The sequence below is a fragment of the Grammomys surdaster genome, unplaced genomic scaffold (assembly GCF_004785775.1).
Source record: "Grammomys surdaster isolate TR1022 unplaced genomic scaffold, NIH_TR_1.0 166, whole genome shotgun sequence".
Classification (NCBI taxonomy): Eukaryota; Metazoa; Chordata; class Mammalia; order Rodentia; family Muridae; genus Grammomys; species Grammomys surdaster.
Genome location: NW_021604614.1, coordinates 13,607,739 through 13,630,470, shown reverse-complemented (window position 1 = coordinate 13,630,470; position 22,732 = coordinate 13,607,739). Strand labels below are relative to the sequence as shown.

Below are 22,732 nucleotides of genomic sequence, written 5' to 3'. Positions count from 1 at the left end.
TTTTTTAATTTATGTGCATGTCTATGTCTGTGCCACGGGAGCGCAGGTGTCAGGAAGGCCACCAGAAAGGGCATGAGAGCCCCTAGAACTCAAGTTAACAGGTGGTTCTGAGCGCCCAGACTCGGGACCTGGGGAATTGAACTCAGGTCCTCTGTAAAAACTACAATGAGCTCTTAACTGCTCGAGACGAACTTCCAGAAGAGAGTAAAGTAACCAATCATAAAAGGAGTGAGATGCCATGCCTCAGCACAGAGGAAGACATCACCAGCTATGCTCCTGCCTCAGCTTCCCTGTCAATGGGTCGTTCTGCTGGAGTTTTGCACTCTCTGCAGTCTGGTTGCTATTATTCTACAAATCCTGACGTGATGAACATCTTCCAAAAGAGAAAAGCAGGGCCCTGGAGGCCACAGCCTGGGCTTATCCTTTGCCCAGCTTGCCTTAAAATTCTCTCTGCCTCAGTTTCCTCATCTTCAAAATGGACATCTTCTGGATAGTCACGGGGAGCAGATGAACCATGCACTCAGAACACATGACTGAAGTGCTAAGAAGCTAGTCTTTCAATGCAATGTCTATGGACATTGGGGCTGTGTTCCAGAATCTTCCCGAGTGACTACTGTCCTAGTGAGTCCACAACCGTGGCCCAGACACCTCAGGGCAGGCGACCTACATCCTTCCTCTCAGATCCACTTCTGTCGGGGCTACAAGTGTTCCTGAAAAGAAAACCAGACTTGGCAGTGTCTGCAAAAGTCAATGGAGATTTTTTTTTCTTGCCAACAGAAAAACAATTGCTTATCGATCTGTACTCCAGGCCAAGGACACTGAGCCGTCCACCCCCAACAAAGCTGCTTTTAATCAAGTCTCCTTGGCCAGCCAGTGTCTGGCCTGGGCCTCCCTCGCCACTGCTTCTGACGCAGGCTTGGCCTTCAACGTCTGAGGGGAAGAGGAGGAGAGGGCGCTCAGACCCAGGCTAGGGCTGCCTATGAAGGAAAGGCAGGCCCGCCCAGGTCTAGGGAAGGGATGAACAAAGACCAGGAGGGCTGTGTGGAGGATCCTGTCCCATCTGTACAGTCTCAGCCAGTATTCTGAATTGTTTAGGGACCAGAAACACCCCCCCCCCGCAAGAATCTAATGAAGCTTACCAACACTTTCTCTAGCAAAAACGTACACAAAAAGACAATAGTTTGGCATAAAAACCTGTGCTGAGATTGCTCTGAGCCCCAGCAGGCACCAGGCATGGTGGTTGTGTAATTCCCCCCCCCCCACAAGCCCTCTACAAGGAAGGGCAGGGATCAGAACACAGTATGGAAGAGGACATTCCTACAAGCTGCTCAGGTTTGACAAAATGCCAGCAGCCCTGGCTGGGCCTGGCAGGTCCCCATGAATCAAAAAGCACTGCCCAACCGGAACACCCTCCCCCCTCCCCCCCTAACTCCAGGGCACCCAATGGAGCCACCAGACCCTTCCTGGAGCAGATGGAGCCAGTCCCCAGCCAGGATGAGAGGAATGTTCCTTCCTCTGCCAGGAAGCCAAGTGGCACAGGCCTCCAGGAAACGCTCGGCCATTTCTATTTCCTGGGGGCCATTTCCAACCATCGACTGCCGCCTGCCAAATGCTTAGCTGAGTGGAGCCACTGGGGCGGGGGCGGGGGTGGGGAAAACAAGACTGTCATATAATAAGTCAGTAGGTGGGCCTCAAAGTCAGAGACACACCTTCCTCAGAGGCCATCAGGGTCCTCAGAGCTCCTCTTCCCTGGTACTCCAAGACAAAATAAATAAATAAATAAATAAATAAATAAATAAATAAATAAAAAAGGGCCGGGGGGGGGGGGCAATCAGCTCCATGGATCCTGCCAAGGCCAAGAATGATACCATCCCCAGAGTCAGGAAACAGCACATCCTCACTCGCCTGGGGAAACTGAGGCCCAAAGCCCTAGAGGAAATTCATTTCACTCCCTTGATCTTGTAAGAAGCAATCAGGGATGAAGATCAATGGGTAGAGTGCTTATCAGGGACGCAAGAGGCCCTGGGTCCCCAGCAGGACACAAATCAGGCACCGTGATGCTCACCTATAATACTACAGAGGTACAGGCATGGAAGAAGTTCAAGGTCTCAAGGTCCATCCTCGGCTACACCACAAATACAAGGCCAGCCAGGGCTACGCAGCGAGAACATGTCTAAAACAAACAAACAAAAACCCCAAAGGGTCAAAGGAAAACTCTAAGTGATTACGGAGGAGGTGCGTGTGATTTCTGTAGCAAGGGACCAACAATCCCACGGAACATCTAAAAGGAGAGTGCCCAGTGCCATAACCACAAACAGGGGGGGGGGGGCCGCCCGACTGACCCCCAAGAGAACCGGCGCGCGGCAGTGGTGGCGCCCCCCCCGGCCGCCGGGGCGGGGGCGGGGAGGGGTGCCAGGAAGTCTGTCCTGGGAAATATTTTCCCTTTCTAACTAAAATTAAAAAAAATTGAAGCAGAGCCTCACTATAAGGCATAGGCCAGCTTTGTGATCCTCCTGCCTCAGCCTCCTATGAGGATTATAGGTAGGTGCCACCACAGCTAGCCAACCAACCAAAAAAAAAAAAAAAAGAAGGGGACTAGGGAGATGGTCCCCTCAGTACAATGCCTGTGCTGAATGGGTAAGCCTGAAGATCTGGAGACCAACTGCACAGCACCCTGGTAAAAAATCCCAGTGTGACTGCCAACTGGTGAGTGCCGGGGTCAGTGAGAGACCTTGTCTCAAACAATCAAGGTGAAACAATCAAGAAAGATAGCACAGCCAGGCCCGAGAAGTGGTGGGCTACATAGAGACCAAATAAATAAATAAACAAACAAACAGATAAATAAAAAAAATTAAAGATGACCAAATTACCTAGAGTCACACGGTAGTTTCGAGTATCGCTAAAACAGGTCAGAGTTTTGTTTTTTTGTCCTGTTTTGATTCACTCAGATGCCTGAAGTAGAACTCAGGGCCTCTGCAAATGCCACAGCCAACAGTCCTGGTCTGTGTTTTCCAAGAAAAAAAAAAACCCTAAAAGTTATGGACAGAGCCTTGCAAAGGTCCCAAACTGTCTCCTGAGTAAAGTACAGGCTGGGTCAAAATCTTAACAAGAGGGTCCCATCGGCCATGTGGCTGTCGTCCTAGGAACTCAATCTATATGAGGGACCAAAGGCAGCAGCCTCCACCTGTACTGAGAACAAATGCCCAGATTCAACACAGCAACATGGCTTAACTGGCTGGAGAGACTGAGGTTCTGAATTCACTAAGAAATTCTCAGGCCTAGAACTTTCTAGAATACAGCTAGCACTCGACAAACGTAAGCTGGAGGTTGTACATTTCAAACATCCCAAGGCCAGTCGGGAGGTCAGAAGCTGTCTTTAGCTGGCCTAGCATCTGCATTCCTTTAGTCTGAGGACTGCAGCCCAGTTTATATCTGGGAAGACATCCTTCTGTGTGAGGCAGCCCTATGGAGCCAACCCCACCACCACGCACAAAACTGCCCAACTGGACATCAACTACTCTGGTCAAGTGATGGATTCAAGAGAACATATGTAGTGAACTCAGGCTAACGGGGTCTTACTCTGCCAGGGTTTTCAATGTTAAACGTCGGGGGGAGTTGTTGTGCTGGTGTGGGGAGTTCTTTCTGTTGAACCTAATGCTGTGAGAACCTTGTCTGGGAAGGAAGTCAATCAAGAGAAGACAAAGGATGAAAAACCCGCTTTGGCACCCTGATTCATCCATGCCTGAAGCCCACACACCCTAGGGTTTTCTTAACTCCCTGAGCCAACAGAGCTAGCTCATCACCTACTAAAGACTCTGACCCACAAGTGACAAAGAACTAAGAGTCAGAAAAGTTTCTCCTTATATCCAGGGGTTCTCATGCAGGCCGAGCTGCAAGGCAGCTGCCACGTCCCTAAGAACCCAGGCAGCCCTCCCCTCACTCCCTAGTAAGGAAACAATACTTACAGTCAACCTTTTGTTTACGGTAAAGGGAAAGATGGAATGCCAGATAAGGCCCAGTGAGGAGGCTAACTGGAAGAAACAGCACTTGCTCAGGAATCCTTGTAGAAACAGCTCTGATAGCTGCAGCTGCAGCAACAGTTGAGACTAACTTATTCGTTGTCGTGGCAACCGTATTATTCTCTACGTCTCCAGTGAGGAGACTGAGGCAGAGTCTGAGTGACTTGCCCATGATCACACAGCCAAGGGGTTTTAAGGAGGGCAACGGGTGTGAATGCACACTAAACCAAAACAGAGCAAAGGCTTCTGCGGGTACGAGGTCTAACTCCCTGACCGCTGGTTGGAGAGACAGACGGCTCAGCAGTTACGAGCATCTGCTGCTCTTGCAGAGGACCTGGGTTTAGGTCCCAGCAAATACACAGCAGTTCACAACTGCCCATAACTGTAGCTCCAGGAGATCCAATATTCTCTCCTGGCTTCTGTGAGCACTGGCACATAGACAGTGCATATATTCACACAAATATACACATCAATTAAGAAAATAAAAAGTCCCTGACTGGCTTTCACTCATACTAAAAATAAAATAAAATAAAATAAAATAAAAAAATTTTTTTTTGGTTTTTTGAGATATGACCTCTATAACCCTGGCTATCCTGGAACTTTATCTGTAGACCAGGCTGGCCTTGAACTCAGAGATCCTTCAGAGATCTGCCTGCCTCTGCCTCCTGAATGCTGGTATGAAAGGTGTGCAACACCTTGATGGGCCTCAAATCTGGAAAAAAAAAATTGTGTTTTTATTGTTTGTTTTTCACACCCAAACTGATATGCTGCCATAGCGGCTCACTGCCCACTGCTTCAGCAATCAATGCAGGGGGCGGGAAGCCTGCAGGAAGAGATGCTAAAAACCAGGGTAGGTGAGAGTAGGCAAGCCAGGAAGCCTGTGGCTGGGCAAGGACTAGAGCCGGACGTCCAGATTCTTGCCGTCCAGGGCCCGAGACCCTGAGTGACCAGGGAGTTTCTGAGTCACTGCTGGCCACTTTCATAGATCTGAAGGGTCAGGTATTGTTGAAGTAACAGGACAGCCCTGTCTGCAGGCAGGCTCTGAAGGCCTTGGAGATACAGAAAGGACGGGCCACCCAGGTGGGTGAGCAGGATGAGTGTTTCAGGGAGGCAGAACTTGAGGTGAGAAGTAGCCTTCTTCCTTCTTAGTGCTTTTCCCACTGACTCCCTCCCAGACTTCCACTGAGAGCCAAAGGAAGAGGCAGAGAAACAAATGGAATTTTAGTCTGTAGTGGGAAGGGGAGGGGGGAAGGGGAGGGAAGGGGGAGGAAGAGAGAGGGAGACACAGAGACAGAAAGAGAGAGGCAGAGAGGAGACAGAGACAGAGAGAGACAGAGAGAGGTGTGGAGTGGGGTGGGGAGGGGGAGGGAGGTCCACTCCAGCAATACACAGTCTGGCCAATCAGAGACAAGGGGCCCTATCTTGCCCTCTCAATGCCTCTCCCTCCCTCATCCTGCTTGGCTATAGAATGTTCAACCCACCTTCTTCCTTCTCCAGCCTCAAGTACACAGCCCCCTAAGCAGGGGCAAACCAGGAAACCAGAGCCACAGGGCCACCTGGACCCCACACCGGGACCCAGAATGAGGAGCAAGGTCTGACATAGACCGAAAGGCACGCTCTCTCTGCCAGAGGCTTTGAAGGCAGCAGCACGGTGGAGCTAGGCAGGTATGGCGGCTCATGAATCCCAGCGCAAGGGAGGCAGAGGCAGGATGATCTTTTAAGTTCACAGCCAGTCTGGGCTACAAACGAACCAGGGAAAGTGCTCCTGGCCCCGTCCTCCTCTGTAACCACTGACTCCCCTTTAAGGGCTCCCTAACAGAAGCACTTGGGCACCACCCACCTTGGCCTTCTCTCAATTCTGCCTGCTGAGCAACCTCTCAGGGCAGAGGGTAAGATCCTGGCCTCCCCTGCGCGACCCCACTTCCTGAGGGGATCATCCACCGCTCCTTTCCAGGTTGGAATTAGCATTTTTTTTTTTAGTCTCTGTAACTGCCATCTCTCAACTATTTACAGCCACCAGGATAAAAGGAGGTAACACGGAAATAGTGCCTCGGCAGCTTTCGGGGTGGGGTGGGTGTGGGGGCACGACAGAAGCTTCTAATTTTCTCCTTCTCCCTTGCCAAAAGGGAGAGATAGCCTAGAATATGGCTCATCTGTTGCACAGGCTGCCCCAGCAGCTCAGAGACTCCCATGGAGAGCAGGTCCCAGCAGCCCTGAGCTCTCCACACTACAGCGCCTGTCCCCAGACAGGGAGAAGTTACAGAGCCAGGCTGAGTAAAGGGCAGCACCCTGTCCAGTTCCTGTCACGCCCAGACCCTCCTTCCTGCCTTGGGAAATACAAATCAGTCCGAACGAACAAAGCAAAACCAGACTTTGGCATTTTCTCTGCGCTTAAAATGTTTTATAACTGAAAAAGAAAAAAAAGAAAATCAGCTTGGCACAGTGATGTCTGCATGCAGGAGGCAGAGACGAAAGCTCGAGGGCAAGGCCAGCCTGGGCTACATAATGAGACTCTGTCTCCCAGAGGACAGAAAGAAACAGGAACACAAATGTCCACCATGATACATGATCCAGGTGCAGTCTGCGCCGACCGTGGAATATTATTCAGCCGTAAAAAGGAAGATAGTGTGGAAGATGTGATTCTGTGCGGAGCCAGGCACAAAAGACCACCTCTTATAGAAGATGCAACTCACAGGAAGCATCCACCGAATCCCAGCGAAAGCAGATGTGTGGGTGCCAGAGGGCCGGAGGGAGGGATGCTGGGAACAAGGAGGGATGGTTTATTAGGTACAGGATTTCCTTTTGAGGTGATAAGAATGCTCTGAAACTAGACAGCCAGCAGGAACAGACGTACAACACTGTAAGTGTCCTAAAGGCCGCTTGGGGGAATTCACCTCAATTTTTTTTTAAGGATTGGAGAATGGAGTTTGGTGGCAGAGGGCTTACTAGAGTGTACCAGGCAAGCGCTCTACCGAGCGAGCAAGCCACTTCCCCAATCTGAGAAGTCTTAGAGAACCAGAGAAAGAGACTAAACCCCTTGGCTTCCGAGGAACAAGGATAGGCATGGTCAGAAGCGCTGCATCCCGAGAGCCACCTTGGGACACTCTGGCCCATGAGTCCAAGGACTCTAACCCAGAGAAATAATGTGAAATAGTGCGTGTCCAGATCCCCAGGATGGCGGGAAGAACGCAGCCCGAGCCACTGTCCGCATCCAATCACAAAGTCCCTCGGTTGAGTCGGGTCCCATCCTATTCCCTCTACCTGATCCCTCAACTTTTCAGGCCATCTCTGAAGGCTTGGCATAAATGGCACCTCCTCCAGGGAGCCTCTGGGGTTCACTCCCATCAGAACGGATGTACCCAGAAACAGCACCCTATGGGTCTCTCTCCTTTTCCCCAGCACTTGAGGCTTATGGCATTTCTCAACATCTCCCTACTGGCATTTGAGGTAGGGACGTTCTTACAGGACATTTGGCATTCCCTAGCTCCTGCCCACTAAACACCAAGAGCGCGAAGTCTCTTTTTGACAAGCCAAAAGTCACTCCCACAGGTTTCCAAATGCTCCCCAGGAGGGTGGGACTGTCCTCTGAGAAGTACTGCATAATTATTAGCCCACTAGCAATTGCAGGGAAAGACAAGCCTGAGTCCTGACAGGACAGCAGGGCCTCTGTGTCCTCATACACAGCCTAGTACAAAGGCTCCCTCCCAAGAAGGTGAGGGAGGCCTTGCATTGTTTGTGTGATCCTGGCTAAGTTAACTAACCTCTCTGAGCCACTCAATACGAGGAACTTCAATCTCCTATTCTCAACCACAGGGACCAAAAACTCCGCCACCACAAAGGATTTGGGTTAGTATTAAATGAGATAATCCAGGCAAGAGAACTGTATTTGCCAAGTAGCAAGAACTCAATAAATGTTCATTAGGGGTGGGAGTGTACGTTCATTGATAAGGGAGTACTTAGCAGGTTCGTGGCACTGGGTTCTATCCCCAGCATGGATGAAAAATGTAACTACAATTATCCAAGGTAGGGGCTCATCATATGACGGTTTTGATAAAGTGGTTACAAGCAGCAGGGTGTACAGGAGGAGGATCGGGCAAACTGAGGCTGCTTCTGTACACCCATACACAATCTATTCTGAAACCGCAGTTTCTGTGGGCTTGGGAACAGCGGCAGCCCCTGCCACTTCCAAAGAACAAAGGAGCTGTGGGAAGGCAGAGCAATCCTCCTCTCGGTCCTGTGGGGGCAGAGTCGGGAGGAGGAGTAAAAGACATCATTGATGCCCCAGGGCACCTGAAGTTTCTACTCTGGGACTGGGGGACATCACGGAGGAGGTAAAAGTTGCATCTAGGGTAATGAATGCGGAGCATGACCCACCCCCAGATCAGGAGGCTGCTGCTTTATCCATGGCACCTGAGATGTCCTCCACCCGCCTTCTCCATCCCTCTGCAAAGTGCCACCTCTTCATCTCCAAGTGAGAGCAGCCGGGGAGGAGGCTGACAGACCTGTGAAAACACCCCGTTTCCCAAACCGGGCATCCAAGGGGGTGGGGAGAACCCTAGCAAAACCCCGGTGATACCAGGGCACCAACCCCAGGGCTCAGCCAGAGGGAGCCGGGCATGCACTCTTCATGCACCGCGCGCTGCAGCCCGGAGGTAAATTTAGGTCAAAAGGATCAAGTCGGCCTGTGAGGTCGGGGTGATCAGAGGGCAGACTTGGGGGCCAAGCCCCTAGGACCCGGGTCCCCCACCCCGTGCCTTGCAGCCTGCGGGGGTGGGACGCTCCCGCGCGCTCAGGTTCCGCACCTGTCAAGAGCCAGGGGTGGCCTAGGCCGACGCCGGGACCCGGGACCGCCCCGGCCGGCGGACCTCAGTGCGTAACTCCAGGCCGGCCCCTGGCGCGGGAACCCGAGCGCCGCCCGGCACGGGAGGCCAGGGGGAAAGGGGGCGCAGCCCTCCACGTGGCGGGGCGCGGGGCGGCGCACGTGGGGTCCCCTCGGGGCCCGCCTCTGGGCTGTGTCTGCCGGCCCCAGCGCGCGTCCGGGACCCGGAGACCCACAGGGAGGTTGCGTCTCCCCCACACTCCCCACGGCCCGCCTCGGGCTAGCTCACCTGGGCTCCGCGCCGCCACCTCCCGCGCTCTGCGCCCCCGGCTCGGCTTGGCTCGGCTCGGCTCGGTCCGGTTCGGCTCTCCACGGGAGGAGCCGCCCGGGCTTCGGCTCGCGCGCGGCGGCGCCTCGGGCTCCGTGCTGATTGGCCAAGGACCCGGCGTGGAGCGCGCGTGCCCGCCGCAGCCTCGGCCGCGCGCGCCGGGTCCCGCGGAGACTTAAGTAGCGGCGGGGCGGAGGCGAGGGTGGGGGGGAAGGAGGCGGCCGGCGGCAGGAAGCCAGGCCGGGCTCGCGCAGGGGCGCACAGGCCGCAAGTTTGGAAGTTGGTCTCGGTTCCTGGCAGCTGCTCCACGCCGCTTTGTTCCTGAGCGTGGAGAAGTTCCCCAAAGGCGACGGCGCGGGGAGGGGACCCCAGGAACCGTCTGGCAGTTCCCTCCCTGGATTTCGGGGCAACGCCCATTATGGGGAAACCCCTTCCGCAGCCACCTCCCCACTGACCACTGCTGCAGGCTCGCCCTAAACTGCATCACTCACTCGGAACGGCCCAGTGAAGTTCTGGGTCTCCCCACAAGGCTGACCAGACACTCTTCCCTTTTTTGACGTTTTACTTTGCTGGAGCCTTAAAAGCTTGTTTAGTCTCCCCGTTGGCTGACAACGGAGAAGGAAAAGGGTATTTCAAGGGCTCTCTGAACCGGTGGCATTGTTGGGGTCACTGAACTCAGACTTGGATGTTCACCAGGGGCTGTCTGCATGTCCCTGCCGGTAGCCAAAAGGGAATCAGAGTTGAGATGTCAAATTCACTAAGGATTCAGTGCTCTTTGGCTACTGGGTCGATTTCCAGCCCTCAGTAAATTATTTCAATATTCCTAGGCTGGACACTCACAAACAGTTCTCAGGACCGGACAACGAAACTCAATAAACGTTCTAATGAGCTGGCCACCCCTCATACTGCTCAACGCCCTTGCATTTATTTGTTAGTAGTAGCAAATAGAGCGAGACGAGGTGGAATAGTACATAGTAGTTAAAAGGACTCTTAGATCTATTTGTACCCACACGAAAAGAAAAACAAAAACATGTAGAGTAAAACGGCAAGCTGCAGGATACTGTATCATGTACAGTTTGAGTGTATTTTCAAGTCCCACTTTTGAGTGACTTCCTGAGGAGACACGAACAAAATGTCTGTTCACCCAAAAATAGGGCGCCAACAACAGATCAGAGACACAATTCCGTCCAAGCCCAGACTGGTGAACCAATGAGTTTATTGGGCTTACTCATCTCCAGCATGGATGGTGACCTGCCAAAAGCTACTACATAGGTGGAGTGCCTCCTCCGTTTACCTCCCTCTCTTATATGTGCTGTCGGAGGTCGGCACCCGGAGGGAAGGAGGGAGCAACTGTGATCTCAGGTGAGGGTCTAATGACTCTCTCCCCATTCCTTCCCTGGAGGATCGATAATAGCCTCCCTCCAGTAAGGGGACTGGTGCAGAGGCAAGCACAACTGCTCTGATTTCAAGAGGGTAGAGGCGTGGTCTACGACCTCCACGTGGTATATGCTTATAGACACATGCTTATGCAAAAGATATATAAAAGTCAAAAGAGAATTGGTTCATGTTAGATTCTGACACCAAGAAGGAAGTAGGCAGCTAAAGGTACGAGCATTGTCTAAAAATAAAGGAAGGGTGCTGAAGGGATGGCTCAGTAGTTGAGAGCACCAGCTGCTCTTGCAGAGGACCTAGGTTTGACTCCCAGCACCCACAGGATGGCTCACAACCTTCTGGAACCCCAGTCTCAGAGCATCCAACATCCTCTTCTGGCCTTCTCAGGCAGAACATTTGTGTACTTCACAGAAATACATTCAGGAAAAAAGACACACACACACACACAAAATAAAAACAAAGGAGAGTGTGGTAGTACACATACTTTTAACCACAGTACCTGGGAGGCAGGGGCAGGAGGATACCCATGAGTTCAAGGTCAGCCTGGTCTATATAAGAAGTTCCAGGTCTATAGAGATCCTGTTTCCAAAAGGACAAAACGATAATAAATAAAAATAAATAAATAAATAAATAAATAAATGAATGAAGGAAGGAAGGAAGGAAGGAAGGAAGGAAGGAACTGAGGGCAGAGAATGGGACAAGAAGTGTAGGAAGACGTAATCGTTGTTTTATTCCTTCTATAAATGGTTGTAAAATAAATTGCAAAAGTAGTGGGTACACAGTTCTGTATTTTTCTATATTGTATGGCCCCACCCCAAATGGGTTAGTGGATGGGGCGGGGCCTTTGGGGTCATTAATGACAATGCAAGTGTTGGCAAACATTTTTTTCGTAAAAGACCATCAGGTCAACATCTCAAGCTCTACCCCATGCTCTCAACAGAGAGAAGACAACTCTGCCATTTAGCAGCCACAGACAATAATGAACCGATGGATGTGGCAATGTCCCAATAAAACTTTATTTATAAACATCACAGGTTGATTTTCATACAACTTTCCTGCCGGTTGCCCTTTAGGAGGGCACTCCATGAAGCAGTTCCTCTGAGGTCGTCATCCATAAGGAGGGGGCACTTTGAAGTGCCGCAGCCATTCAGAAGACCCCTAAGTAAATCCAATAAACTCATTGGTTCAGGGAAAAAAAAAAAGATGGCCTGGAGGTGCGGGGTAAGGGAGGAAATATTTGGGCAACTCTGCTTTCCTAAGGTAACCAAAAATAGACCCTGGTTTTGTTATTTGTTAAAATTTACAGTTCTATATGAGTATGTCATGTTTTACTGAATTGTCCATGGTTTTATTATAACACTGTAGATAACACAGGCAGAAACTTATAAAGTTAAACGCTAAAGAAAGGTTTAAAATGCCCATACAGGCTGGGCGGTGGTGGCGCACACCTTTAATCCCAGCACTTGGGAGGCAGAGGCAGGTGGATTTCTGGGAGAGATCAAATCAATGGCCCAGCTTACAGATAATTGCAGGTAATTAGTGGGTGCAAGAGACTTGAATGAAGTCCATCTCAGCCCAGAGTCATTGCCTTTCAACCTTTAGGCTGAGTTATGCAAATGTTTTGGGTGTGGTGCCTGCCTGGTCTACAGAGTGAGTTCCAGGACAGCCAGGACTACACAGAGAAACCCTGTCTCGAAAAACCAAAAATAAATAAATAAATTAATTAATTAATTAATTAAATGCCCATACAAAGGTTGGAAAGATGTCTCGACAGTTATGAGTACTCATTGCTCTTTTAGAGAAGACCTGGGTTCAATTCCCAGCACCCACATGATAGTTCACAACCACAACCGGTAAGCCCAGTTCTAGGGGATTTGACTCCCTCTTCTGAACTCTATGAGCTCTTGGATTATTTGATGTTCAGCCAACCTTCTTGTCTTTGTTCTTTTTTTTTTTTTTTTTTTTTTTGGTTTTTTGAGACAGGGTTTCTCTGTATGGCCCTAGCTGTCCTGGAACTCACTCTGTAGACCAGGCTGGCCTCGAACTCAGAAATCCACCTGCCTCTGCCTCCCAAGTGCTGGGATTAAAGGTGTGCGGCAGCCACCAATGCCGGGCTCTTGTCTTTATTCTTTGGGTCTTACATATGCTAAGTAAAACACTTCACTGCTAAGCTAAAGGATCAGAGCCCCACTTGTGGGTTTTGTCTTAAGGATGAACTGTAAAAATTCCTGGGGTCTGGGCAGGCACCACGCCCAAAACATTTGCATAACTCAGCCTAAAGATTGAAAGGCAATGACTCTGGGCTGAGATGGACTTCATTCAAGTCTCTTGCACCCACTTATTACCTGCAATTATCTGTAAGCTGGGCCGTTGACTTGATCTCTCCCAGTTTGGCTTCATCAGCTGTTAGGTAGGGATAATAACTCTATGGAGCTCATCGGCTTGCCCTGAGGTTTCAACACAAGGATGCGTGTGAAGACATCAGCTCAGTGCCTAGTACCCCAGTGCTCACTGAAGCTAACTCCCTATATACTTAGCACGGTGCTAACAATCCCATCCGTTTATGTGCCTTTCTTATTAAAGCAAATTAGAACAAAGTGCGGAACACTGTAATTGCCTGTCGTTGCCACTCAGCTCCTCGTGAGCTAGGAGCCATCCCACACAAAGAAACCAATTTCTTCTCAGAGATACGAAAACAAGAGTTAGCGTCGTCGCATTTTTCAACTCCCCCTCCTAGAACGCCAGAAAATCCTATTCTAGGCAAACGGATCTTGTTGTCCTGACAACACAGATTGCCAGGAAAATAAGTAAACATTACATCTGAGTCTTACTTTTTTTTTTTTTTTTTTAAGGAAAACTTAAACCCTGTGGAGGGGGTAAGGCGTGGAAATCTAAGACTTTATCATTTTCTCTCCAGCGTGGATAGCTTCACAACAGCTTTTCAAGGCTTTGCCCCTCCCTCCTGAGGTAGCCTGTGTTCCAAACGCGTTGTTCACGAGAATGTTCTGCTGCGTAGGCCTGAGTATCTAGAACAAAAGAACGGGATTCATATCACTAATGAACTTGATTCATCAGGTTCTTTATCTTCAACGGAGCAACAGCTAAAAAGAGGCCTTGAAAAGCTACTACCTTCTACCGACATCGAGATGAATAGCTTTCCAAGTCCTCACTACAAACAGCATCGTAAAAGATGTGAGGAACGGTTTAGGAGAGGGCCCTTCATCTGTCTCTGCAAAGATTTGCAAAAAGAAAAACATCAGGACAAGGTTGAATACTCAGAACATGTAGAAAAAGTCCAGACATACAGGTGAAGGCAAAGATGGCCTGGGGACAGAGGAAAGGCACGGGCGGGCTGTAGAGGCTGTCACATCAGGGACTGAATCTTCTTTGCCATCCACACCATTGACAAGGCTGGCTCAGGCCATGAGGTCAGGGCTCAGTTTCCTCATTCGTAAAACGAGGAGGGTACTGTGCTTAAAGATTATACATAAGGGGCTGGAGAGAAGGCTCAGTGGTCAAGAGCACTGCCTGCTCCTCCAGAGGTCCTGAGTTCAATTCCCAGCCACCAAATAGTGGCTCACAACCATCTATAATGGGATCCAATGCCCTCTTCTAGTGTCTCTGAAGAGAGCCACAGTGTATTCATATACATTAAATAAATAAATAAATAAATAAATAAATAAATAAATCTTTTTTAAAAAGATGGTATGTAAGTTCTTAGTTGTGTCTGGAACATGATGGCTACTAGATAAGTGGTATTATTATAGTCAAGAGATAGGTAAGTGTTCACAAAAACATCACAGGCCCTTTCTAAACAGTGAGGTCTGGGTAACGCTGAAAACATTAGGATCCCAATTCTACAACCTGTTAGTTATAAGATCTTGGGCAAGTGACTTCATCTCTCTATGTCCCAATGCCATCTGCTAAACTGAATTAACACTATTGCCCAGTCTTTAAGACTGTTCTGAAGATGAAATATAGGGTTGGTTTAAAAACATTTTTTTTTAAATTCATGTGTCTGTGTCATATGTGTACAGGTGCCTAAAAAGACAACCTTGTCTCTCCTGGAGCGATAGTTAAATGCAACTTCCCAATGTAGGGGGTGTTGGGAGGTGAACTTGAGTCCTCTGGAAGTGCAAGTACCCTTAACCACTGAGCCTTCTCTCTCACCCCAGAAATGTGACTATTTGTGTAAAGAATTCTCACAGGTCATTCTGTACATTTTAGCTATTCTCATCTAGGTCAGGAAGCATGCCACTAGATCTGTGGGGTAGAGTGCCCCCTGTCCTGAATCAAGACCCAAATGCTCGATGACTACAAAGCTTCCATCCCTTTCTCACCAGACCTCTTTCCCACTTAATCCACCGTGAGACCGTTAATGTGAAATTGCCTGGAATTATACCATTACATAACATAATTACTGGCTTCCTCCTCCCACCACACACTCCCATTAGGAAAAATTTTAAAAGCCAGTCAGCTATCACCCAGATAGTTGTGTCTGGGGTCACTCTTGATATTCTCACTTTCCATTCGACCTACTAGCTCCTCCTGAAGACCAGCCTGGGAGGCTGAGTCACTGACAGCTGGGGACAACACAGGCTGGTTAGCTAAGGACTGCTTCCCTGCCGAGCTGAGAGCAGGGCTGGCCAGGTGGCTCTGTGAGTGAAACCAGGCATGGTTCTGTAGTGGTGAGTTCCACTTAGTGCCAAGGAACTCTTGGTTCCACGAATCACACACACACACACACACACACACACACACACACACACCAGCTTATTTTTGAAATGCTTTGGCTGGCTCAAAGGATGGGCAGTTCTAATCCTCAGCCCGGCTATCATAGATTTCTCTTCTGACTCAGCATCCTCTAAATCTTTGACCTATCTTTGCTGCCCTATTCCTTCTGGGTGGATCCCTAGTCTTTGCTGCACAAGATGCTTCTGGGCAGCTCTTTTAGGGGCCTCATTCCTTCTCATCTACATTTTGGATGAGTTTTCTTCTGCAGTTCTAAATCCGATCTGTTTCCCTCCAAACATAGTGATTCCTCCTCTCTCCCTTGTCCTAGCCCACAAAAATATTAGGGTCCCGGCCTTCGCCCAGCCGTTGGCCACTGGCATCTTTATTGATTGGTTAAAAACCAACTGGGAACAAGGACCTTCAGTGTTTGGACACAAAGATTTCTGATTAAATCAAAGCATCAGAACCAATCCCCAGCATGGTTCTGTGCTCCAAAGGGTCCTCAGTTCTTGGATTTAAGATGCAATGGTGTGCTGATTTAATCCCAGCACTCTGGAGGCAGATCTCTGTCAGTTTGAGACCAGACCGGTCTACACATGTTCTAGGTCAGCCAGGGTGGTTATGAGACCTTCTTGTTGCCATTTTTATCTTTTTTATAGGAGAAAGGGTGACGGAGATTAAGCCCCTGATCCTCATGCACCACGCTCAGTCATGGTGCTACAGCCCAGCGCCAGAAAAATGTATACCAGAGACCTCTCGTCTTCATTGTTCATGTGGCCCTACAAATTCCAGTCAGTTCTGATCCATCTCAACAGCTCTGGGGCTTAATGTTGACGCACATGAATGGTAACAAGGACTGGTGGTGTAGCTCAGTGGTAGAACACACACTCGGCATGTGTGAGATGCTGGATAACCTTGCACTGTCTCCCATCCCGCCTGAGCCTGAGATACCAGCCAGCTGCAGTGCCATAGACCTATTTACATTTACACAGGACTGCAGGGAGGTTAAGGTAGGAAGATCCAAAGCTTGAGATCAGCCTGGGCTACAATGTCTTAAAAAAAAAAAAACATAAAGGAAAATAAACTCACTATCTAGTTTCCTGCTGGAAGAATTTTTTTTTTAACTACACAGCCATCATTGTTGATTCCATTTCTACAAATACAACCTCCACCGAAATTAAAGGAAAGATTTTTAAACAGCAACACTCCAATTCCTGTCTCTACTTCTATCGTGAGCCTGTCTCCAGAGCAGCTGTCTTTGGCCAGCAAACACTCCCTGGCGGCTGGAGTTGTTTTTCATTGCTTCAGAGAGAAACTGTTTCTCATTAGAAGGTTTAAATATAACAGAGAAAGAGCCAATGACAGAAGCTGCAAATTTTGGTTGGTTCCTTGTGGCTTTAGAAGAGCTGTTCGTGTGTAGGCTGCTTTGGCCTTGAAAGGTAGGCATTTGCCTGTGTGAAGGGGAAGACATTCATGAACACACAACTGAGTCTGTTTAACTGCAGGGTTGAGATATGTAATGTTTTTTTTTTTTCGAGACAGGGTTTCTCTGTGTAGCCCTGGTTGTCCTGGAACTCACTCTGTAGATCAGGCTGGCCTCGAACTCAGAAATCCACCTGCCTTTGCCTCCCAAGTGCTGGGATTAAAGGCCTGAGCCACCTATCCCCTGTAAGCAGATTTAAGAGGATACACAGGTTTTATTTTTAAATAATTTTAATTTTATGTACATTGGTTTTTTGACTGCTTGTATGTCTGTGTGAGGGTGTCAGACTCCCTGGAACAGGAGTTACAGACAGTTGTGAGCTGCCATGAGGGTGCTAGGAATTGAACCCCAGTCCTTTGGAAAACAGTGCTCTTAACTGCTGAGCCATTTCTCCAGCCCCCAGTTACACAGTTCTTAACAAAGATACTGACAATTCAATCCAGAAAAAAAAAAAACTACTTCAGACAAACTGATCAGAAAAGTTTATTGACAAGACAGCATGTAATGAGCCACCACTTAAATACATAACATCAAGCAGGGAGTCTTTTCTAGAGATGGTTAATCAAGGGTACCCCATGGGCGGGCAACTCCTGGTGCAGCTGCCGGAAGATCATGGCACAATGGTTCCTCTCCTGGGTCTTGCCAAGGGCGTGGTACAGCCTGGCCTGGAAGTAAGCAACGTCTCTGATGCGCTCTCTACAGTCGACTTTTGCAAAGTAGTTCTTGGCTTCGCTGAGGTTCTGAATGGCAGCTTCCAGTGCTAACAATGGGGTGGGGGACAGAACCAACATTTACAGTTCAGTTTTCAAAACCTGCGATCTAGATTCAGCATATACCATGTATCAGATATTCTTATATCCTCCACTTTTAAAATATGAAGGAGAAAAACCCACCATACTATGGAGAGCCTTGTCTCACTTCTTTTTGTTTTAAAAATTAAACCTAAAAATTATAATGCTAGGGCTGGTAAGATCATTCAGCAGGCAGACGAAATCCACACTCTCCACACAGCTCCTACCTTCTGCTTTCTTCACTGGGTCATAGGACGCTGCTGAAGCCACTTGGCACTTGGACACTAAGAACATGGCACGACCTTTGTCCAGGATAGCCCCATCGGCCAGGATGGGCTCAATAGCCATGTGGAGAAGGGTTAAGGCCTGTTCTGGGATTCCAAGGATGAGCTAAAAGAGAAACAGCAGATCATTGCACACACATGTCCTGTGCCTATTACCAAGATGGCCTTGTGTTCTGGGTATTTTCTCCATGGCACGGGTTATCTTATCCCAGAGAATACACGTACACAGCAGTATGATTTCAACAGATGCAGGAAAAAGTGGTCATGTGTAGTATGGAAAGCCTTGTCTTGTTTTATTTGAGTTTGTTTTATTTATGACAAGGGCTTACTATTGTAGCCTAGGCTGGACTGTAACTCACTATGTAGCCTAGGCTGGCCTCAATATGTGCAGCAATTCTCCAACCTCTATCTCTCGAGCAATGAGATTACAGGCATGTATCATGTAGCCCAGCTTTAAGGTTTTGTCTTTACAGGCATGGTGATGAAAGCATGTGATGACTCTCACTTCCTAATGCCGTCCTCAGCAGCACAGAAGAGAGAACTAGACAGCTACAGTAAGCTCAACATTATCGAGATGGACTTGGTGATGCATACCTAGCCCCAGCGCTTGGGAGGCTAAGGCAAGAGTGTCCTATACTTGAGGGCACCCAATTCTATAGTCTATATTCTATAGAATACTATATACATGACGTGGCAGTACTGATTTAAGAACAGATATGTGGGCAATTAAATAGAAGTTGGAGTCCAGGAATCAACTGACACATCTAGCATGAGTTGATTTCCTCAAAGGTGCCAACATTATTTAGCAGGAGAAAAGGTTTGTTTGTCTGTCTGTCGTGTCTTTGAAACAGGGTTTCTCTGTGTAGCCCTGACTGTCCTGAAGCTCACTCTGTAGCCCAAGTTAGCCTTGAACTCAAGAGATTTGCCTGCTTCTTGCCTCTCTAGTGTTGGCCTGAAAGAAGTCTTTTCAATAAATTTCATTAACCAGTGCTGGGATGACTGATCTGACAAAGGAAACAATGAAATCTGTACAGAATACATAAAAATCAACTCAAAACAATTCAAAGCCCTGGGCTGGAACAACAGCTGAACCCACAGTGATCACCATGCTAGCATAAGGACTGAGTTTGATCCGTAGAGCCCCTCCTAAATTTCTATGTCTAACCCTAGCACTGAGGAGGCAGAAGCGGGGCTTACTGGCTGCCAGCCTGGCTGACTCGGTGAGTTCTGGGTTCAGTGAGAGATTCAGCCTCGAGAAATAAGGTAGAGAACAATTAAAGAAGACATCCAAGGTTGACCCCTGGCCTCCAAAAACACATACACATGTGCACCAGCACGCATATATGCATACACATAAACACATATACAAATTACACACTCATATAAATTCCAAAGACCTAAATATAAGTGCTAAAACTGTGTGATATTTGTGGAAAACTAAGAAAGTCTTCATGACCTTACACGTGGGAATCACTTCTTAGACTAGCAACACAGTACCAAAAGCACAAGAAACAAAGAAAAGGGCTACATACGAGATCCTATTTCACAAAGAAAAATTGCTAAAACTGAATTTATCAAAATTAAAAATTATCAGTCAACATGATCAAGAAGATATATCTCATGACTAAAATAAATTTTTGGTACATGCTTACAATACAGCTCTCCAAAGGTGGAGATCAGTTTAAAGCCAGCCTGGGCCACATAAGGCCCTGTTTCAAAACAAACAAACAAACAAATAAACAAACACTTTTATAAGTCAACATTAAGATTACACACAGCCATGCCAGCTTTGGTGATGAACACCTGTTATCTTGGCACTACAAAGCAAAGCCTGGAGGACAGCTCCAAGTTTGAGGCCAGCCTGGTCTATATAGTTAGTCCCTGCCTAGCCCATGGTACACAGGAAGACCCTGTCTCAAAGTGGGGTGGAGGAAGCCAGGTTTTGTGACACAAACAGCATATAACCCTCACATTTAGGATACAGAGGCAAGATCCCAAGTTTAGGCTAGCCTGAGCTATATAACCAGATCTTATATAAAAGAGACAAGCAGAACACTAAGAATTACAAGTGACCTGAGGGCTAGAGAGAGGGTTGTACAAGGTTATAAGGAACCGGAGTTCAGTTCCTGCACCCAGCCCAGGTCCAAGTGGTCCAAAACCCTCTTCTGAACTGAGGGTGCCTGCACTCATATGCACACACCCACATAAACAAATAATGATGCTCAAAATCAGTGGTCACCAGAGACCAGAGTACCAACACCACAAGGAGCTACCGCTCCACACACGTACAGTATTGAAGATTGCAAAATCAGGATGCAAAGAAAGATGGCTCAGTGGTTATGCACACTGACTGCTCTTCCAGAGGTCCTGAGTTCAATTCCCAGCATCTACATGGTGGCTCACAACCATCTGTAATGGGGATCCGATGCCCTCTTCTGCTGTGTGTCTGAAGACAGTGTACTCACATACATAAATAAATAAATCTTTAAAAAAAGAAAAAGAAAGAAGGAAAATTGCAAAATCCAAGAGAGCTGGCAAATTCTGACTTGAGACAATTCTGGGTTAATTGGAAACCTTAATACATTATTGCTCAGAATACAAAAATGAGGAGTCCACTATGAACCATTTAGCACCATTTGTGCCCAAAATAGTTAAGCAGTTCCTAGAAGAAATTAAAAAATTAAAATTATCGTATGATTCAACAATTCCATTCTTAGATGTCTAAGAAAACTGAAAACAGGTATTCAGACAAAAATTTGCATATGAGGAAGCTGAGAAGACGGCTCAATGGATCATGTTTGCCACAGAAGGCCAGAGGTTCACACCCCTGAACCACAGAAAAAGCCTGCAAGGTGTGGTGACTGCCTGTAATTTCAGCACTTGGGAGGCAGATGCTTGAGGTCTGGGAAGATGGTTCAGTTGTTAAAATCCCTGTCGTGCAAACCAGAGGACCCCAGTTTGATTCCCAAACAAGCACATACAGAGGTGGACACAGTGACATGTGCCTGTAACCCCAGTGATGGGATAACAAGAGACACGGGGATCTCTAGGACTCAATGGTTAGAATGGTTAGCCAGTCAAGCCAGTCTAGCCTAAATGATAAGCACAGGAGAAACTGTGTGTGTACATGTGTATAAATGAATACACAGAGAGAGAGAGAGACAGACACAGAGAGACAGAGAGAGAGAGAAAGAGAGAGAGAGAGAGAGAGAGAGAGAGAGAGAGAGAGAGAGAACCTCAAAATGAGGTGGACAGTCTAAGGAATGGCAGCCACACACCCTCTTCCCCACAGTCCCCCACAGGAAAAAAAAAAACGCACTGGTTTACCTGGGCATAAGCCAAGTTGAGCACGGTTTCAGAGGCCAAGTACTGTAATCGGTATTCTTTGGAGAGGGCCAGAGCTTCCAGGAGCACAGGCATCGCGATGGTTGGGGAGGAAGACCGCCAGTACAGCTCTGCCACTGACAGGAGGACGCTGAGAGAGAAGAGTGGGATGAGAAGACCCACCTTCCAGCCCCGGTGGCGCACCCGAGAGTCAGCTTACCTGATGACCATCTCTGTGTTCTTTAACTTCTGACAGTATGTCAGCAACTTCTGCAGAAGTTTATGTGCCTCTGTCATTTGGTTCTGAGCTTGCAGTACTACTGCTTTTCTGAAACAATGAAAACAAAAGTAATGGTCACACAGAAATCTGCAACTGTTTCAACTGTAACCATTTGGGACTAAGGATCTATCTCCTCAGCAGAAACTGAAATGCAGCAGCAGCTGCCACCAGCAGGTGTGATCCCAGCATTTGGGACGTGGGGACAAGAGGATCATTTCAAAGACATCCTCAGCTAAACACCAAAGTTGAGGCCAGCCTAAGCTATATCAAGTCCTGCTTCAAAAAACCAGTCACTGCATGGCCATGTGTATGCACGTTAAGAAGTCTAGCTGGGCCAGTAAGAAGGCTCAGCAGGGAAAAGTGCTTGCCTCCAAGCCTGGTGACCTGAGTTCAATCCCTAGGACTTACATAATGGAAGAAAATTACTATTATTAAGTTATTATTCGGTTATAGCTATCAGAACCTCAGCTACTATCTCTAGAAGATACGTGTTTTATTAATTTTAATTATCTGCCTTTTGTTGTTATTTGTTCATTTGTTGACAGGGACAGCCCTGGCTGTCCTAGAACTCACTATGTAAACCAGGTTGTCCTAGAACTCACAGGGCTCCGCCTGCCTCTGCCTGAGAGTAAAGCGCATGCTACCACACACAGCTGTCACTTATCTATTTTCTTATTTCCTAAATAGAAAGACAACAACAAAAACACACCCTTGACTTTTCAACTAAAGCTAAAAGTAAATTATTAATTAATATACAAACAAAAGTATAGCAAATATAAAACTATTAAAAATTAATCCCAGCACTTGGGAGGCAGAGGCAGGTGGATTTCTGAGTTCGAGGCCAGCCTGGTCTACAGAGTGAGTTCCAGGACAGCCAGGGCTACACAGAGAAACCCTGTTTTGAAAAACCAAAAAAAAAAAAAAAAAAAAAGAAAAAAGAAAAAAAAATATATATGTATGTGCGAGGTGCTCAGCAGTTCAACGCTCCTGTTGCTCTTACAGAGGACCTGGATTCAGTTCCAGGCACCCACACAGTGGCTCACAACTATCCAGAACTCAGTTACAAAGGATCTCACGTCCTCTCTGGACCTCCGCTGGCACTATATACAGAATACATACACATATATTCAGGCCAAACACTAATACACAGAAAATAAAGTTACCTAATTAACTTTATTTATTTATTTTTGAAGATTTATTTATTTTATGAATGTGAGTACACAGTTGCTGTGATCAGATATACCAGAAGAGGGCATCAGATCCCATTACAGAAGGTTG

The 22,732-nt window shown here is 47.8% G+C and overlaps 2 protein-coding genes across 7 annotated transcripts in view; both read right to left on the bottom strand.

Annotated features, from left to right (window-relative positions):
- The window catches only part of Camkk2 (calcium/calmodulin dependent protein kinase kinase 2), a 45,367-nt gene extending 36,169 nt beyond the window's left edge, over positions 1 to 9,198 (bottom strand). For 2 of the 5 annotated variants that reach the window (XM_028766039.1, XM_028766035.1), the window contains exon 1: positions 9,128 to 9,198. The gene's annotated coding sequence lies outside the window, so the exon portion shown is untranslated. Of the gene's footprint in view, positions 1 to 2,065; positions 2,160 to 8,393; positions 8,451 to 9,127 lie in introns of those variants that run through there. The other 3 variants (XM_028766038.1, XM_028766036.1, XM_028766037.1) reach the window with 3 other exon arrangements.
- An 8,036-nt stretch (positions 9,199 to 17,234) lies between these two features.
- Positions 17,235 to 22,732, bottom strand: part of Anapc5 (anaphase promoting complex subunit 5) — a 33,204-nt gene continuing 27,706 nt past the window's right edge. For both annotated transcript variants that reach the window (XM_028765914.1, XM_028765915.1), the window contains exons 14-17: positions 21,395 to 21,502; positions 21,178 to 21,325; positions 17,794 to 17,956; positions 17,235 to 17,535 (exon numbers count right to left, since the gene is read on the bottom strand). In XM_028765914.1, coding sequence (XP_028621747.1) covers positions 17,324 to 17,535; positions 17,794 to 17,956; positions 21,178 to 21,325; positions 21,395 to 21,502 — 631 coding nt within the window. In that variant the 3' untranslated portion in view covers positions 17,235 to 17,323. The remainder of the gene's footprint in view (positions 17,536 to 17,793; positions 17,957 to 21,177; positions 21,326 to 21,394; positions 21,503 to 22,732) is intronic.